The sequence below is a fragment of the Anser anser genome (genome assembly GCF_964211835.1).
Source record: "Anser anser genome assembly, chromosome: 1".
NCBI lineage: Eukaryota > Metazoa > Chordata > Aves > Anseriformes > Anatidae > Anser > Anser anser.
Window position 1 is genome coordinate 37,879,892 of NC_139720.1, and position 19,682 is coordinate 37,899,573.

Genomic DNA, 19,682 nt, shown 5'->3' on the forward strand with positions numbered 1-19,682 from the left:
ATTTTCTAGATCTCCTCTCTGCAACAGGACAGCATTGGGTTTGTAGCTAAGACAAGGTGTATGTATGTTCCTACAAAGCTCAATAATACCAAAGTCCTGCTCCTGTGTCTTTCTTGGAGTGTGAAGAAGGATGTGGAAGACTTGCTTGCTAGTGCTGAAAGAAAATAAAGAACAAATAAGGCGCTGTTGTTTTTTTTGTGCAACGTCCTTTTTGGAAAAGGGTGTTAACAATGGACAGACACTAAACGTTGGTGATTGAGCTAGGAAGGTGGCAAAGGACGCTGTATTTCTTAGCAATGAACTAGACTTCACCAGAGACCTGCAGCTTCAGTGTTTTGAACAAATGGGAGCATTTGACTAGGGATATAAAATTGTCATGATTCTCAAACAGAATAACTAACCCCCCCAAATTTGGTGATGTTTTCTATCTTTCCTCCAAGTGCAGTGTGTAGAGGGGTGCTTGGAGTCTGTAAACGAAGACCGTGTCGTTGATTTGTAATTCACCGTTTGCATTCAGTTAAGGGCACTCTAAGACAGAATGGGTCTGTCAGACTGAACCCAAGTGTTGTCTAGAATAAAGATGCAGTAATCGAGAAGTTTGCTTACTTGTCCAACCTGTGTGGATGGACACTGATGGTCAGGCGCATAAACTGGTGTCTCTCGCTAGGTAACTTAGTTATAAATCTTGGCATTAAGCATGATGATGTTAAGAGGGACTCAGACTTTCAGACTGTGAAGCAGAACAGTTACGCAGAAACTGTTCCCACCAATGGATTAAAAAAACAGATGCACTAAACCAGTAGTTTGTTACTAGGTTTAAGGTGAGTTTATCAGCCTAACCAGTTGAAGGTTTTCAGATTTAAAAATTCTGCTTTATATTGCTACCAAAACCAATCTAAAAGTTTGTGACTTCGAATAAAATAGTAAAATAAAATGAAGGATTGAGGGTTTTATTTAAGGTTACAAGCCTAATACCTTTCTTCTGTTTACACAGCCTTGGCCCTTTGGTGAGTAAAGTAAAGGAGTATCAAGTGGAGACCATTGTAGATACACTCTGTACAAACATGCTTTCAGATAAAGAACAGTTACGTGACATTTCAAGCATTGGCCTTAAAACTGTGATTGGAGAACTCCCCCCAGCTTCCAGCGGTAAGGAGTTTGCTATTCAAGATATTCTTCAGTTTCTTCTGTGACTGTACTTACAGATTTTGCTGGTTTAAAAAACTTTTTTTTTACTGAAGAATTGTATGGATGTGGAAAATTAACTTGTAGTATATGATCATTGGTATAACAAATTGAGTGTAAAAGTTTATATCTTAATAATTGTGTGGTGGAACGTTTCTAGGCTGTAGTCATAGATAAATCTCATCTTGTTTTTTGGTTGATAGTACACTTTTAAATTGATTATAACTCATTTTTCTTCAGTGATCTGATTTCTTGTCTCAGTTTAGGTAAGTGTTTTGGAATGTGCCTAATGTTTCTAACAATTGCCTGCTAAATTAATGCAGTGCTTACCTGCAGTTTTAAATGAATGCAGTCTTTACTCCAAAACTGATGTTAATGATGAACAGCTCATCATTATGGTGTTACATTTTTATTCAAGTGGTTTTCAGATATTGTAGGTTATGAGAGGAATGAGAATAGAAAAGCGATTAAAAAGGTTTTGGACGTGCAGTTTTTAGAGGCTGAGGTTTCTTAAATTAAAAAACAAAACACCAAACCCTCTGATTTTGACATCCTCTATTGGAAGTCCACAAGTAAATGATGAGTTTATCAGGTAGTGGTGCGATGCAAAAACTTATAAATAAAAGCTTCAAGTGATTTATTTATTTATTATTCTTTTGTATGCCCACACAAAACAAAAGCAGATTTTCAGCTGGAGGTAAGGCTCAAAGACAGCAAAATCTTTCCGTATAAAAACCCAAACAATCTATATTTAATATAGATTGGAATGGTATTAATTACACATCTACATTCCAAAAATAGCATTTAAAAAACTCACAAAACTTAATCCAAATGAAGATGAGTGTTAGCCATTGGGAACCATGAACTGCTTCACAAAATTACACTAAACAATGCTGGAGAGTTGTATGTGTTGGGGGGAGAAAGCTATGCAGATACAGTGAAGAAATTTTAACTTGAATTTTAAAATACTTTGGGTATATATTTTGTCCTTTTGCAAATGTTTCAGCAGTATTTCAAGTAGATTTAAATAGCTTCTTATGCAAAATCATTTTACAGTCCTGTTTCATTTTACAGCTGTTCTTTAAAGGTGGCGTTACCTACTTCTGTGCTTCCCCTTACCTTTTAGTTACTCCTTTATTTCTACCTGTATTCCTTTTACGTATTGCTTTAGACTTGTCTTGTTCTTCACTTGCTTGCCCTGCCAAAAGCAGTGTCCTTTCTGTTGTATTCACCTTCTGAATCTAAAGCTATCCTACTCAGTATGTTTCTGTGTAGTCTTCCAGTTCTAATGCAGAGCATAATACTTCACATTAGCGAAGCAACTGGCTGTTCAAGCTTGTTTTGTTGGGTGTGAAAGCTTCTTCATGTTATGTTCAGCTTCTCGTAGTGACAAAGGATCTCTGGTGTTTAAAACCTGTATTTTCTCATTACGAAAATGCTGAGGTTTTGTTGTACTTTCAGGTTCTGCATTAGCGGCTAATGTTTGCAAAAAGATCACAGGGCGTCTCACTAGTGCTATAGCCAAGCAGGAAGATGTGTCTGTTCAACTGGAGGCACTGGATATCATGGCTGATATGCTGAGCAGGTAAACATCCTTCTTCCGAAATGCTGGTGAATGCTGATAAATACTTTTTAAAGCTTGAACTTTTTAATCTTTCAAATATTAAATATAAATTATTTTGTTTAAGTTAAGTGAAAAAATATGGCAAGATATTAAGTACAGATGAAGCCTCATTTTTAAAAAAAGTGAATGTATTGAAGATAAGTTGGTTGATAGACTGATTATTGTTTCATCTTCTGAGAACTGTAGCTTTAAGCTAATTTTCAATGCTTACTGCTTTGAAGGTATATTTTAAACTCCTTTGTGTTTAAGCTTTTGGAACTTTAAAAAACTTAATTGTAATCTCTGTGATGTTTTGAAAATATTTAAAATAATTCTGGTAGAGTATATGAACAAAGTTACCTAGATTCAATTGGTTTGAGTTTGTGTTTTGTCTGTTTTAAGGCAAGGAGGACTGCTTGTTAACTTCCATCCTTCAATTCTGACCTGTCTGCTCCCCCAGCTGACTAGCCCCAGGCTTGCTGTGAGGAAAAGAACCATCATTGCTCTTGGTCACCTGGTTATGAGTTGTGGCAATATGGTTTTTGTTGACCTCATTGAACATCTGTTGACAGAGCTGTCTAAAAATGATTCCATGTCAACAACTAGGACCTATATACAGTGTATTGCTGCTATCAGTAGGCAAGCAGGTCATAGAATAGGTAAGAAAAATACCTAAATTATCTGTAACTAAAAAGTTCTTTAGATGAGAATAATGACTTTGCTAATATTCTTTTATCAGGTGAATATCTTGAGAAAATAATTCCTTTGGTTGTAAAGTTTTGTAATGTAGATGACGATGAACTACGAGAGTATTGCATTCAAGCCTTTGAATCCTTTGTTAGGAGGTAAGTAATTCTCAGGTGCCTGTGTCACGTGCCTATGTGTTGCGTACTTTTTGGTTGTAAGTGTCAGCTGGTAGTCTCCTTGGTACAAAATATTTTTGCAAGCTTTGAGCTGGAACTGTTCCTATAACTGTCTTAAAACTTAAACGTTAAGCAGTATGTTATGTCTGCACTTCATAAACTGTCTACTGTGCCAGACATACTACTAATTCGTACAGGAGGGGGGAAGTATTCTAATATTTCTTGTCCACTGCTGATGAGGGAGGAAAAACAAAAACTTGATATCCAAAGGCATATCTTGGTCTTCCGCAATCTTCCAGTCTAGTAGTTTGGGTCCTTTCTGAAGTACAGATTCAGATGGACGCATTTGATGACACTTGCCTTAGCTATAACGTCTTCAGAGTACAAGATGTGATAATTTCATCTTCTAGGTAGAAATGTTTTAATTCTTGTAGGTAATTTAACTTTACTTTTATTTTTGTACTATGCAGATGTCCTAAAGAAGTTTATCCTCATGTATCTACTATTATAAACATCTGTCTTAAATACCTTACCTATGATCCAAATTACAATTATGACGATGAAGACGAAGATGAAAATGCTATGGATGCTGATGGTGGTGATGATGATGATCAAGGTATGTTTGTTTTTTGGTGAGGGGGAGAGAAAGAGCTTGTGAACTTGCAGTGGTCTGAGAAAATGGGTGGTATTGCTAATAAGTACAAGTATTTGAATGGCTTGTATACTTCTGAATTCATTTTTTAAGATGTGTTTAAAAACAGCACATGAACTCATTTAAAAATAAATGTACAATAAAAGTACTGGATGTTACTGCTGGAGATAAATACTTCCCGTGGTGAATGTAAAGTACAAGATAAATACTTTAAAATACTTGAAAGATGGAAAAATGAGATGGTAAAAGCTAGCAGCGTCTAAGATGATCGAACTGAAGTAAGAAATGTGTTAGTTAATGAATTGAAAATACATATTTGTCATGGGAAGGACTTCTCAATACTTCCAATATATAAAATATCATTACTTAATACATACAATCTAATACATTGAAAATTGAAAGATACTCAGTGTTTTTCTGTTAGGATAAATGATTTTGACTGAAAAGTAGAAGGTATTTATTGTTAATGTTGTGGCTAAATTCTTTGCTGTATGTAAGGTTTATGAAAACTTGGATACAAATAATCTGAACCCAGAGCATAACATTATTATTACTTTAAGATTGAATGAGCTGTATAGTTGTTGCCTTAGTGTTTAAAAAGTCAATTTGTCTTGCTTGTTGTATGTTTTCTGTGGTCATTTTGGGTATGATTTGGTTTGATGTATTCCTAGAAAGAACTGAATAGAATAATTTGTTGAATCTTGATCAGTTAGTAGCTGTTGCATTGTTGATTTTGTCATGAAAAAAAGAATAACATGCTTTAAATCAGTAGTCAGGCTGTAAATGTGATGGGAACCACCTTGTCCAGTTTCCAGCTTAGATAAATACATGTGTAAGACTAGTGTGAGAAAATTGGTAGAGAAAATAATTAGTCTTAAGATTTAGGCAGTTCGGAAGCCTTTTATGTATGGTTTGTAACATACTTCTCCACCTGTTACTTTGGAGTGCCTTACACAAAGAACCAAAGTGTGTTTTTATTAATTGTTTAAAATAAAGCTTGATGCTGTGATTGTCTAGATTTGAACATATGCATATTTTTTTTTCCAAGGGAGCGATGATGAATATAGTGATGATGATGACATGAGCTGGAAAGTGAGGCGTGCAGCTGCTAAATGTCTGGATGCTGTTGTTAGCACACGACACGAAATGCTTCCAGAATTCTACAAAACTGTATCTCCTGCTTTAATAGCCAGATTCAAAGAGCGTGAAGAGAATGTTAAAGCAGATGTCTTTCATGCATATCTTTCTCTTTTAAAACAAACTCGACCTGTGCAAAGTTGGCTTTGTGATCCTGATGCAATGGAGCAGGGAGAGACACCTTTGACAATGCTTCAGAGTCAGGTTGTTCATCAAATTTTTGTTATCTTTTTAAAGACACATTGAAGTTGTCCTGTTCATATGGATAGCTCCTGAAATATGCTGTGCTATACTTCTGTCATTTGTAGATTACAAATTATTACTGTAGTACTAACAGAGAGAGTAAGCCAGGGAACTGGCCCAGAACAGTACAGCAGTCTTAGAAACTAAAATTATCAGCTCAGGCAAATGTGTTTAGCTGACTTGTTCTTTACTCTCACCTGTAAAGGTTGTATGACCTATGTAGTTTTGCCACCTTACCAAAGCAAAGCAGTTATTTTGTGCATTCTAGAATGTAGGCAAAAGGTCTACTGATCAAGATAAAATTTGATTTGCTACAACATGTTTTATTTGCAGAATAAAAAGGGTAGTGTTGTCAAATGACATTTTCCTTTTTCTAAGTTAATTATTTGACTAAATTTTCAGTTGTTGCTCTATATAGTTTTGTTAGTGCAAATCTAGTTTTCATGTTTCATCTCACCTTTTAAAGTTAAATTGCTCTTTTTATGGTTACCAATTCTTTTTGAATCTTCATTTCCTACTGTTTATACAACAACTCTGATTCTGTGGAGAAACCAGAAATAGAGAAAGATGTGTCCTAGCCTTCTATATCCCCCAGTGATCAAAGGTGAAAGAAATGTCAGCTACTGAATCAATTAACAGATGTGTGATGGTTACAGGTTCCCAACATTGTTAAAGCCTTGCACAAACAAATGAAGGAGAAAAGTGTGAAGACCCGTCAGTGTTGCTTCAACATGCTGACCGAGCTAGTAAATGTATTACCTGGAGCCCTAACACAACATGTTCCTGTACTTGTACCAGGTATGAAAAACATACTATTAACCTAAAGATTTACTGGCAACTTGGTTATGAAGTTTCTAAATACAAAAATCTTCACCGTACTTTTTACAAAAGCTTTGAAGTGTTGTTTCTATTTGAAGAAATTGGCAACATAATCAGCTACTGTGTGAAACCATATAAATATTTTAGTGACACATATCCATTAATCTTGAAAACAAGTGTTGGCTGTAAGTTTGACATTTTTTCTTCTATATTTTGATGTAAAGTTGATTTGCCTCTAGTTGCAAGATCAAACGCTGCCCTCTTATATCAAAAATATTGCCCATATTTTAGCTTTTGGAGCCTAAAATGCTGAATTTTGAAGTAAAAAGGAAAAGTAATTTTAGAAAACTTGAGGGTACAGGTTACCTTTATAATTAAGACATCACAAACCATCAAATGGCCCAAGTCCTCTGTGTAGAGGAAGTCTGAAAAGTAATTGTTTGAATAAAGTGGTGAAAGGGGCTTAGAAGCATTCCATAAATGTTTTCTTGCACCCAACCTGACACAGTTACAGCTGCCTTATTTCATAAATTTTGAAGTGTTCTAACAGAATATAAATATCCTAACCTAAAAGTACATTTTTCTTTTTTCTTCCAGGAATAATTTTTTCACTGAATGACAAATCAAGTTCTTCTAATCTGAAGATAGATGCTTTGTCCTGTTTGTATGTGATCCTCTGCAATCATTCTCCCCAAGTCTTTCATCCTCATGTTCAAGCACTGGTACCTCCAGTTGTAGCTTGTGTTGGAGACCCGTTTTACAAGATAACATCAGAGGCACTTCTGGTTACCCAACAGCTTGTGAAGGTCATTCGTCCTTTAGACCAGCCTTCTTCCTTTGATGCTACTCCTTACATCAAAGATCTCTTTACTTGTACAATCAAGAGATTAAAGGCTGCTGACATTGATCAGGAAGTGAAAGAAAGGGCAATATCTTGCATGGGTCAAATCATTTGTAGCCTTGGTGACAGCTTGGGTACAGACCTGCCTAGTACACTTCAGATCTTCCTAGAGAGACTGAAGAATGAGATCACTCGGTTAACTACCGTGAAGGCCATGACACTGATTGCTGGTTCTCCTTTGAAGATAGATTTAAGACCAATCCTTGGGGAAGGAGTTCCTATTCTTGCTTCTTTTTTGAGAAAGAACCAACGAGCTTTGAAACTGGGTACTCTTTCTGCTCTAGATATCTTAATTAAGAATTACAGTGACAGCTTGACAGCTGCCATGATTGACGCTGTCCTGGACGAGCTTCCACCCCTTATTAGTGAAAGTGATATGCATGTGTCGCAGATGGCCATCAGTTTTCTGACAACACTGGCTAAAGTATATCCTTCCTCCTTGTCAAAGATTAGTGGGTCCATTCTCAACGAACTTATTGGGCTGGTGAGATCGCCTCTACTCCAGGGTGGAGCACTTAGTGCCATGCTAGAATTTTTCCAAGCTTTAGTTGTGACTGGTACAAATAATTTAGGCTATATGGATTTACTGCGCATGTTAACGGGTCCAGTGTACTCTCAGAGCACAGCACTTACTCACAAGCAGTCTTACTATTCCATTGCCAAATGTGTGGCTGCCCTTACTCGAGCCTGCCCTAAGGAAGGACCAGCTGTTGTAGGTCAGTTCATTCAAGATGTCAAGAACTCAAGGTCCACGGATTCCATTCGGCTTTTGGCTTTGCTTTCTCTTGGGGAAGTTGGGCATCACATTGACTTAAGTGGACAAATTGAGCTGAAGTCTGTAATATTAGAAGCATTCTCTTCTCCTAGCGAAGAAGTCAAATCAGCAGCATCTTACGCATTAGGCAGTATTAGTGTTGGCAATCTTCCTGAGTATCTGCCATTTGTCTTACAAGAAATAACCAGCCAACCTAAGAGGCAATACCTTCTTCTTCATTCCTTGAAAGAAATAATTAGCTCTGCATCAGTGATTGGTCTCAAGCCATATGTTGAGAACATCTGGGCCTTACTTCTGAAGCACTGCGAATGTGCAGAAGAGGGTACAAGGAATGTTGTTGCTGAATGTTTGGGCAAGCTTACTTTAATAGACCCAGAGACTCTGCTTCCACGACTCAAGGGATACTTGGCATCAGGTGAGTAGTAATAACTCATGTACATGTTGTAGCAAGTGGCCTTATTCTATCTATTAATAAATTGTTTTGTTCTTGCAAATTATTTGCTTAAGTTCTATGATACTCCTGTTTTGCACTCCCTCCTTGCTTCTGCATCAGGAGCAACATGGAGCTTAGATCCATCTTGCTGTAGGATATTAGTCATACGTAACATGCTTTTTTTAATCTTTCCTTTGGTATGAGTATGGTATTTTATTTAAATATTTTACATTCAACAAAGCTATATACTTAAGTGGAAGAGCATGGGCAACAAAGGGACAGCACTGCTTGATAGACTAACTGTAATGCATTGATATTTATAAGTAAACTACAGTATTCCTAATTTTAGATGAGAATTCTGAAATTTGTAAGTATTAGGAGGAATCATTGTGTATAATCCATGAATCAGTTTCATATCAAGAACTGTATTGATGTGCTTTCTTCATGTGCTTCTGCTTCATAAAGGAAGGTGGTTTGTAGGCTTGTGTGAGATGAATTAAAAAGTCTCCTAATATGCTCATTATCTGAGTTTTCTGTGACAGAAAATGTTTATTACAAATATTATGTTATTGCTCCCTCATTAAAATGCAACACCAGTGCATCTGTGGAGGTAACATTGCACTGCAATTAATAAGTAATGTTTATTTTTTAGCTTTCTTAAGAGAATTAAAAGCTTTAATTGTGCTGTTTTAATGTTACATGCTCATGACTTTATTTCATATTAGGATCTTCATATGCTCGAAGTTCAGTGGTTACTGCTGTTAAGTTCACTATTTCTGATCATCCACAACCCATAGACCCGCTCTTGAAGAACTGCATAGGTAAGTTCTTTGCTTTTAGTGACAATCTCTAAGTTTTCAAGTGATTAAATTGCATTTAAAATATGTTCTTTGTGCTTTCAGAAAAGAATACCGTGTAGGTACCAGAAATAGCTGCTAATGTTAGCTGTTGCAACAGTTATGAAGTGCTTCCTTAATAGACAGTTATTTCTATTAATTCTATTCTAATTCAGCAGCTTGTTTGAATTCTGAGTAGAAAAAAGTGTGTGATAAAAGTGGTATGTATTGAAGCTGTAATGGGCAAAGAATGCAAAGAGCTAGGGTATGTAGGATGGTGCCTAAAAGCTGATTTCCTTTCCCATGCTCTTGCCAAATTATATCAGTTTGATGTAGTAAGGTACTGTCTTTAACCAGAAGGGTAGTTCTGGAAATATTTGACATTGTCACTTAAAATATGTATATATGTGAATGCTGGGCGACTTGTAAATTTAGATCCTCGTGATTCTGTAATGCTTTGTGGTCTGAAAGTTATTGGAAGCATGTGTAGTTTTTATAGGGATTGGAGCTTTGCAATGCTCATTCGTATGATAGTGTTGTAGATTTGTTTAATATGCTATGGTGAATGCTAGTTTTATAGTGGATATGATTACACTGTAAAATCTGTACAAAGCTGTGTATACTACTAAATGTAATGGGGAGGGAAGGATTCATTTTTAAAAACAGTTTTGTAGAGAGCGAGTTTTTTTACTTCTGGTGAGGTGGTGTCAGCTGTTATGTGTTACTTTCATCATTAAGGTTAAGTACTTTTAAATAATATATAAAGTTGTTTGATTATGCTTGTGGGGTTCTCCTCCTGCTGTCCCCCTCCCACTGAAGCTGCCTTGTCCCTTTGGTTTCTGGGAATATTTACTAAGTATTGAATACTCATACAGTCAAAAACTATTCATATGTAGTACTGCAAAAATCTTGTTTAGTTTTGTTTAAAAATCATTTTTAGTTTTCTTACCCATCTTTTTTGTGGTTATGGAATTTACTTGTTTACAGCCTGCTGTTTTTCTCCTTTTTAAAGTTTCATCTCTTTTAAACATGGGGATGAAAATATGATATAATCTTGCAGGCATTTATTTTACCAGGGCAGTGCTATAGAATGCTAAAATTTCTAACCTGAAAATGCAATGAGGGCGGGGTGGGCTGAGAGACATGTTGTTACATTTATATATACTAAGTAGGCTTATTTTCTGGTAGCTTAGGAATTTTTTGATTTATTTCTGTACGTGATTGCAGGTGATTTTCTGAAAACATTGGAAGACCCGGATCTCAATGTCAGGAGAGTAGCCCTAGTGACATTTAACTCAGCTGCACACAATAAACCATCATTAATAAGGGACCTCTTAGATACTGTGCTTCCTCATCTTTACAATGAAACGAAAGTCAGAAAGGAACTAATCAGAGAGGTATGTTAACTAAGAAAAACAGGGCTAAATTAACATAAGTAGACACTTAGTTTTTCTAAATACATTCCTTTTTAACTTTAATTTTGAATTTGCCAACAGGTGGAAATGGGACCATTTAAGCATACAGTTGATGATGGGTTGGACATAAGGAAAGCTGCTTTTGAGTGCATGTATACTCTTTTGGATAGCTGTTTGGATAGACTAGATATATTTGAATTCCTGAACCATGTTGAAGATGGCTTGAAGGACCACTATGATATTAAGGTTAGCTGTCTTTTGTGTATGCGTGTACACAGTGAGTCAGTCAAAATATTTTAAATAGTGAATAGACTGAAATGGTCAAAATACTGCTTCATATGTTAAATATTTCAATATTTAATAAAGTGTTGCTGTTAAAGGTTACACAGTATTTTAGGAATTTCTTTCCACATGCTGATCATAACTGATTTTTGGATTGTTTTTCTCTCTAACTAGATGCTAACCTTCTTAATGTTGGTGAGACTGTCTACCCTTTGTCCAAGTGCAGTGCTGCAGAGATTGGATAGGCTTGTTGAACCTTTGCGTGCTACATGTACAACTAAGGTATTGTTTTAAATTTAAACTTCTGCTTGTTAATTATGTAGTATGGTCTTACAGAAGTATAAACAAGTTTGTGTATGAAGAACAATTCTGAGAATCTAGGTGTATTGCTGCAGCATTTCCTGAATTGCTGTTCATAATTTGCAACAGGTAAAATAATACAAATAATGTGAGCCCTTATGTGTATTACCTTTCCTTAAATTACAAATTGAAGCGTAAACTTGTTAAGCTTCTTTTTAAAATCCTCTATTTCTTTGACATTCCTTTTATGCCTTAAAAATCTAGCTGCCACATGGACAACTTGTCTCATTTCATTATAAATTGTGAAAGTATTGAGGGTACTGAGGGTTTTTCTGACTTCTGATGATTGTTATTGCAGACAAAAAACCAGGTGATAAAGGATGGAGGCTGTGTAAAGTGGTGCTATTTTTTTCTCCTCCGTCATTTATGTTATGAGATTCTTGGTTCTTGGCACAGTTGGTCTCCTTCTATACCTATCGTTGTCTTGATCCAGCTGCATACTCTGATAGTGATTTAATGCCTGATTTACCTTTCTTCAATACTGTAATCAGTTATTTTTTGAGTCAAGAAATTTGACTGCTTTTAACAATAGTTTATCACTGAAATCAAACAAGACTAATCAATTTTTAATAAAGGTTAACTCTTTTTGAAAATTTCTGTTCTCTGGAGGCTGGAAGTGTTGTGTTAATACGATTTCAGTGTTGTCTACTGACCTTAGTAGCTAGAGGTTGGCTGCTAGAATTGTTTTAATTTGGTAATTGACTTGGTAACTCACAGCTTTTTTTTTCCACTTACTTTCAGCGTTCAAGTTTCAGTCTGTTTTAAAACTGCTGGTAAAAAGTCTGCTAAAAAGTACACGTTTTAAGACCTTTAAAACTATTGTGAAAGTTGTCCAAAGCTATGGAAGGAAGTAGTTCTTTATAAGCTGTCTGTGTTAAGGTGTGTGTAGAGGGAAAGTTGAGCTAAATCTTCAAACAGTTTCTTTTTTTTCTATAGGTTAAGGCAAATTCAGTGAAACAGGAGTTTGAAAAGCAAGATGAACTGAAACGATCAGCTATGAGGGCAGTAGCAGCGCTTCTAACCATTCCAGAAGCAGAGAAGAGTCCATTAATGAGTGAATTTCAGTCACAGATAAGCTCTAACCCTGAGCTGGCAGCCATCTTTGAAAGTATCCAAAAAGATTCATCATCCACTAACTTGGAATCAATGGACACTAGTTAGATGTTTGCCCAAAATGGGGACCATTATGTTGAACCATAAGATGCACTGAATTGACAGGTTATGAGTAAGAAACAAAAAAGTATCTAATCTACACATTGTTCCACTTTATTTACCTTTATGGAGACAGTTGGCTTTTCCCATTGTTGCTTTTCTAGCATTTATTCCAGAAATGTATTTCCATAATCCAGAGTTTGTTAACCACTCTTGTTTTAGTGGATTTGGCCACATTTGGGAATTAAAAGTTGACGCATGGTGTATGGAAATAGGTTCCAACATCCATTTGCCCTGTAACATTTAGGATTAAAATGTTAAAATTTTGTGACCATGATTTTTTTCTTTTATTCACTCTTTCTACTTGTAAACAACAACAAAAAAGGTGTGTGTGGGGGAAGGTGGGAATCAAGCATCCAGGTGCACCATGTTTTTGTATAACTTTTTATTATTTTTTTCATTTTGTTTCAGCTTCATAAATTGGTTTGGCTGGCAGATAAATTCTGTGTAAGATTTATTATATTAAAGAGAGGGCTTGGGTACAGTTCAAAAAAAAGCAGACATAAATGTCATTTTTAAAGGTGTGGGGATTAAAAAACAAATATCCCTCTTGTGCACACTAATTTTGCATGAGCAAGTTTACAAATATATATTGTCTGTAAAACAGCATGTGCAGTTTATTCGTAATACAAGTTAAAATAAGTGCTACTGTATCAGTGCAGTTTTCAGGTATCTTAACGTACAGAACATTCATACAGGAAGGGAGGAATGAAGGTTAGTTGTTTTAACCTGGGTTTTTGAAATGCCAATAGTATGACCCTGCAGATTATACTCGCAGCAAATATGACAGCTTCTGCAGTTTTCATGGTTTTTCAAACTGAAAGGCTGGATCCCTTGGAACTGAGGTGGACAAACAGGAAGATCGGAGGGAAATAGGATGAGCTGGAGGTAAAGTGAGCAGAGAAGAACAATAGCTGCTCAATGGCTGCTGAACTCTGGATTCAACTCTGCCTTTGTTATCAAAGTGTGAAAGGAGGCTTCTTCGGTGCCTTCTACCTTCTGTTCTTTGTGCAACAGTTTTTGTTAAGGCACTAATGTATGGCGTTACCTCGGCAAGTATTGCCAGAGCATCATTCTGCGCCTATCAAAAGGTATTCTGGCGTGTGGAATCAGCAGTAGATCACAGTGCTGCAACTGTCACTGGTATTCTGGTAAGAGAGGGAACAGGGAATGGTCGTAAGACTCGACAGAGAAATGTTAGAGAACAAGCTAAAAGGGGAAAAAATCTGCTGTGAATATGCTGAGATATTTTGAAAGGGGACCAGAATGTGATAGCTGGCAGTACCTCCGTAAACTGGGTTTTGGAATTTAATACCAAAAGATGGGGAAACACTGCCTGAAATTGGGACTTGTCATTATTTGGTTAATGCAGTTGGCTAGTGTTGTCTCTTTCAGATCTGAATTTGATTTTCCTCTGGTTAGTTGACATTTTTGGAAACCTGCCTGTTACATGGCTATGTGGCAGAAGCTGCTACTGAACTAAACGAACATACATTTTTATGACTTCAGAGAGAGTTTCCTGTGAGCATTGGGGTTCAGGGGCAAATTTTTCACACACTTAAAGATTGGGGAAAGCAGGGGAGATATTGGTGCGTTTTACTTTAATTAAAGGACATGAAAGAAGAAATCTATGAACTCATTCAGTAGTAACAATTTTAATGCTGTAGAAATTTTGAAATTGTAGCTTTCTCTGTCTCCGAAGTCGTCGTACTAATGTAACAATTGTCTTCTAGAAGTAGAAATAAATGAAATTAATTGTACCAACATATCTAAATGTCATGAAAAAGTATGGGATGACTCTAGAGAGAAACCATATGGTAGAAAAGCACTGAATTAGGTGCATTTTCCCCTGCTGTATAACTCATCTACTTCAATTACAGCAATATTCAGGCCTTCTAATTAAGAATCTGTTGTGCTAATTAGTTGTCAAATTAATCTTATTTCCTTTGTGTTAAGTTTTCAGAGTGCATTAAGATGTTTTCTAGACCTAAAGCTAAGTGTGAGGATGGTATGATAAACATGAAATGTGAGGCTAAAACATGTAAAAGGAGTAGGTGGCAATGGTAAGTAAACAGGATACTCAAATTCATGGTTGGGAGATGCGTGTGCTTAGTGCTGCCGTAATGCCTATGTTGTGGATCCAAATAATACTCACTTTGTTTACAGTACAGAGGAGCAAGCTTAAGGACAGAATAGAAGGTTGAGATGTATTACATGGTGAATGCTTTCTTACAGGAAAGTAATTTTTACTTGACCACTTATGAAACAGGTGGGAACATAAGAATTAACATTAAATTCACAGAAGAATTAAGTTGATTTAAGTTTTCTGTAAGTTATGGAAATTCCAAGATAGGATTCTCACCAACTAGCTGTGGATATTTTGGCAAGGCAGGAAGACAGCCTTATTAAGGTTTTAACTGCATCGTGATTACTGAAATTACTTGCTGGTTTTATAAAATCTAACTAGGTTAGGTGTTCATATTCTGTTGACATTCACTGGACCACTTTAAGTGTTTGTTCTTAGGGGAGCAGAGCTTTTTCTCCACCGCTTTGTCAAGTATGTTTGAGTAAATCTGATGTATTTATGCTTTCAGTGCAACTAGGTTCAGGTAGTTCTGCTAAGAATGATGTCAGGAATACCTCTAGCTGTTTATTAGGCAATAAATGTCTGAAACTGAAGTACAAAGTGATGCTAAGAGCAGCCTTTCAGAATTCTAGTTTTGTTTTAAAGATACCTTGTATGGTTAGAACTTCGGTATTTTTCATGACTTTGCACAGACGCAATCAAGAGAATTTAATAACCTCACACATAATATAGAAATGGTTGGCCTTTGTTGCCATTAACTATTTTTGTATCTCAAAAGTAATTAAAGTTTTTACTAGAAAAAGTTGTTCAGCATGCTCTGATTTTTCTATGAAAAATCTCGCCATCCTGAAGGAGGTATTTTCTTTAAAAAACAACACGATTCGCATATATACATAATTTAGGTATATATTTTGCTGCACTTTAATCTAAATTGATTTTAACTTTCCTTCCAAATGTTACATCTAATATAGCAGTTGACAGAGCTGAACTGCTTTCAGATTGTATTTACGTGAATGAAATGAAACGAGTTCTGATACAACTCCTGTTTGGATGAGGTTCATTCATATGCATGTAAGCAGCGCTGCTTCTCTCAGATGAAGGATGGATCGTTCTAACATCAACCCAAACTAGAAATGTGATTTAAAAGTTCATATTTGTGTCCATTGTATTTGGCTTAATGTAGCTCAGTAATAACACAAGGAGTAAGTTCGTAAGTTCACCCTGTTTGTTCTTGCAAAGATGAAGCAGGTAAGCCTGCAGCTTCTGGGTTTTATTTCCCTCTTACCCTAAACTGCAGATAAAAAGTACTTCTTTCTTGTTACCATTTTTTGTATTAATTCTGGGGAAATGAAAACTACTTGTCACTTTGTTACTTTCTTTTTGTCCTTGTTTACTCCTTGATGTGAGATGGGAAGCCTTGCTTGCTGCTCTATTGAACATGAGCGGGCAGGCTTTGTGACTGCAAGGATTGCCCTGGTGCTCTGGAAGAGCAGAGCTCTTCAGTATAGAGTTAGAGCAACAATATTCTTTTATGCTAAAACTGAGCTTATTCATCGGTATCAACTTTTAATTTTTCATTGAATCTTGAGTTTGGGAAGGAGAAGGAAATCGGGTTTCTTGACCATAATGAAGTGAATTAATCTTTGCAACTAGCGTTGAAGTGGGCAAGTTTTCTGCAAGAGGTGGGCATCAGCCAATTTGGTCTCAGTAGGGAGTTAGACTTCTTTAAATTCTTGCATGATGCTTTAATGTCTCCACATAATCTTTGCTGAGGATAAAACTGCCTTCCACAAAGGTCATCCGTCCCCCAGAACAAACAAAGGGATTTCTGTAGTCTGGGTTTTGTGTTTTAGAGCCTAACCCTGAACTGGAGAAGACGTAAGAGTGTTTCTCTGAGAACCACACAGACACTGGCTGGAAGACAAATGTCAGCTGAAATGCAACACTGAGAAAAACAAACAAAAATAATCTGAAAGTACAAATATTTTCATTAAAAAAATGCTTCTGCCTTTTATCCTGTTTTTGAAGATTGGAAATACAGAAGAAAAAAAGAAGTAATTAGCAAGCTGTGAACTTCTGTGATCCTAAAACTTCGGGGTTTAGTTTCTCTTCCCTGCTGCTTCCTTTAAAAAAAATGAAAGTCCAACCAGTTTTCCACAGGTTTTCTACAGAAGTATATATTCAAAAGCCTTTTTAGTAGGTTTAAGTTCTTTAATTGTATTTTCAATATTTTATTTTATTCTGAAGAAATTATTTCCCTTCATCTGTGGATTTCTCCCACCTGATAATTTGGAGGCAGTTAGTACTGCTGCTGTAGGCTTTAGGACATAAACTGTGTCAGTTGGTTCAGGGCTGTGAAGATACTCCTGCAGTAGAGTAAGTTTGCAATTCACTTTCTCATTTTTTTTTTAATTAAAAAAAAAAAACATTCACGTTTGCTTTCCTTACAACCTCCAGCCTTTCTTCTCTTCAGCTGAGAAAATACTGGACTCTTAATCATCTGATTACTGTTATTTTGGTGCTACCCTTCTGGGGCTTCCCAATATTTTAATCTCAGGTCCTATAGAAGACTTTTTTTCCTTGAAGTCTTCTCAGATTATTTGCTGTAATGCTCAGGTTTATCTCCCATATCTGTGACACTTCCATTGTCCATGGAAGCTGTTCTTTCAGGAATTTCATGTAATATCCATTTTATAGAAGGATTTCTCTGAGAGATGCTGTGCTTAAATGCAATTGAAGCCAATTTTTGAGGAAGTTTGAAATTCTAGCACTTCACTGAAAAACGAGTATACTTAAAATTCACTGTAACGAAGTGATATGTGAAAGAATATATGTTTTCAAGTTATCCTATTTAAAAACAAAGCGAAGGACAAAAATGAAACAACGTTCCATGTGCAGCACAGCTAAAGGGAATGTGGTTTCAGGTAGAATTTTCTCCTGTCCCTTAAATTTCTTCGTGCTTGCACTGCACAAAGAATCATATGTGCTACAGCTCTAGGTCAGAAGAAGGATTTTTGTGTTGCAACAGCTAAGTTCTTCCTGCTGGGGCAATGCATGGCAAGTACTACTTTGATCCTTTTCCCTATGCAGCTACTGATTTTTCACACAGGTAACTGATTTTGGAGCATTGGCCACCTTTGACAGAAGGGTAGAAATTAACTAATGTTTAAGAAGGAAACAAAAAATTGGATTTCCCGTGATCCTGATTCTTCAAAGTCAAACTCAGCAGCCAACCAATTTAAACGAAATTTTCTAAATGCAAAGATGATCAAGGGAGTCTATATTAGGAGGAAGATGCTAAATTAAAGCAACAAGATTACCGAGTCCTATTTTTAACTAATGCTGCAAACTGAAAACACACATCTCTGATTTGAAATCTTGACTTGTTTACAAAACTCCACCTCATCATCAGAATTAGAATTGTGGAACTGAGGTTGTAGATGGATGAGAGAGTTGATTTTACTACCTTGCCAAGGCAAGCTGAATAGAATAGAGTAGTTCAGGTGGAAAGGACCATCAAAGATTTGTCCAATCCAACTGCCTGACTGCTTCAGGGCTAGCCAAAAATTAAAGCACATTACTGAGGGCATTGTCCAGATGCCCCTTGAACACTGGCAGGCATGGGGCATCAACCACCCCAACAGGAAGCCTGTTCCAGGGTTTGACTTCCCCCATGGCAAAGAGATTTTTCCTCATGCCCGGTCTAAACCTTCCCCGGCACAGCTCTGTGCCGTTCCCCTGTGTCCTGTTATCAGTTCTCAGGGAGAAGAGACCAGCACTTCGCTCTCCACCTCCCTTCAGGAAGTTGCAGAGAGCCATGAGGCTGCCTCCTTTTCTTCAAACTAGGCAAACCAAGTGTCTTTAGCCTCCACTCATGGGTCAAGCGAAGTAGAGCCAAAGTAAAACACCAAACTGCTGCTCTCTCACTTGGCACCAACTTTGGAACCTGAGGTGCAATTCAACGCCCATTAAAATATCAGAATATTTTCATCTCTCAAGTGGCTGATGTGAAAGATTAAGTACTGTTCTTTTTATTATTTGTTTAGGAGCATATACGTGGAGAAACAGAGACCTTACTTGGAGGTCCTTTTCTAAGAACTTGACAATTTTTCAGGTCTGCTCTTCTCTTTCACTCCCAACTTTTTAAAATAAGAGGAAAGCCACAATTCTGTAATTCCATAGTGCTGTTGTATTTGATTTTTGTAGGGCTGTCCTTTTTTTTTTTTTTTTGGCCTTGTTAGTCTTCCCAAGAAAAAAAAAGTCAAGAACAGAAATGCGGTTGAATGGCTTTCAGCCTTGTGCATTCAATCATTCTATGTTAAATTTTACACGAAATTCAAGAGATGTTATTTATATACATAGAAAATGATGCTTTCTCAAAGAATGGCTTGAATTAATGTATTCAGATTTGAAACAGTTTGATATCATCAAGGGCTATTTTAGGGACAAAGAATTTTCTGAAACCGTAAAATTTCTGGTTTTCCATGAATGATTTCTTTCAAGTCTGTTAGGTGGCTGAACCATGACCAAAGGAGTGCAAGGGCAGGCTGTCACATACAAATGGGAATCTGTGTTGTATTGCTCTTTAGCAAACAGTTAATATTTATTGGTCTGATTTTTTTCTTACCAGTCTTATTGCTCTGAGACTTTTCATAGCTTAACTATCAGAAGCAGGTGTTCCGCTGTATCTGAGTTGCCTTTGATTAAGGGAGAAGGAGTTTGCAGAAGGATTTGGTGTGCTGAAGCAGTTGGGTGGCTGACTGGGTTTATTTTTTCCCATGCATCTTTGATCATGTTGAAGAAAAGGAAAGATGAGGTCCATTGGTGGCTTAAGGCATTCCTATAGGAGTTCAAGAAAACTCTGCAGAATATAACAATTT

At 36.5% G+C, this 19,682-nt stretch overlaps 1 protein-coding gene across 1 annotated transcript in view; it reads left to right on the plus strand.

Moving 5' to 3' along the window:
• Nucleotides 1-12,992, plus strand: part of CAND1 (cullin associated and neddylation dissociated 1) — a 28,100-nt gene extending 15,108 nt beyond the window's left edge. The window contains exons 3-15 of the mRNA XM_083819390.1: nt 995-1,149; nt 2,647-2,770; nt 3,191-3,447; nt 3,528-3,633; nt 4,122-4,267; nt 5,352-5,644; nt 6,340-6,481; nt 7,100-8,593; nt 9,337-9,432; nt 10,675-10,844; nt 10,944-11,108; nt 11,319-11,426; nt 12,441-12,992. Of these exons, the coding sequence (XP_083675516.1) occupies nt 995-1,149; nt 2,647-2,770; nt 3,191-3,447; nt 3,528-3,633; nt 4,122-4,267; nt 5,352-5,644; nt 6,340-6,481; nt 7,100-8,593; nt 9,337-9,432; nt 10,675-10,844; nt 10,944-11,108; nt 11,319-11,426; nt 12,441-12,665 (3,481 nt within the window). The 3' untranslated portion in view covers nt 12,666-12,992. The remainder of the gene's footprint in view (nt 1-994; nt 1,150-2,646; nt 2,771-3,190; nt 3,448-3,527; nt 3,634-4,121; nt 4,268-5,351; nt 5,645-6,339; nt 6,482-7,099; nt 8,594-9,336; nt 9,433-10,674; nt 10,845-10,943; nt 11,109-11,318; nt 11,427-12,440) is intronic.
• The last annotated feature ends 6,690 nt before the right edge of the window (nt 12,993-19,682 follow it).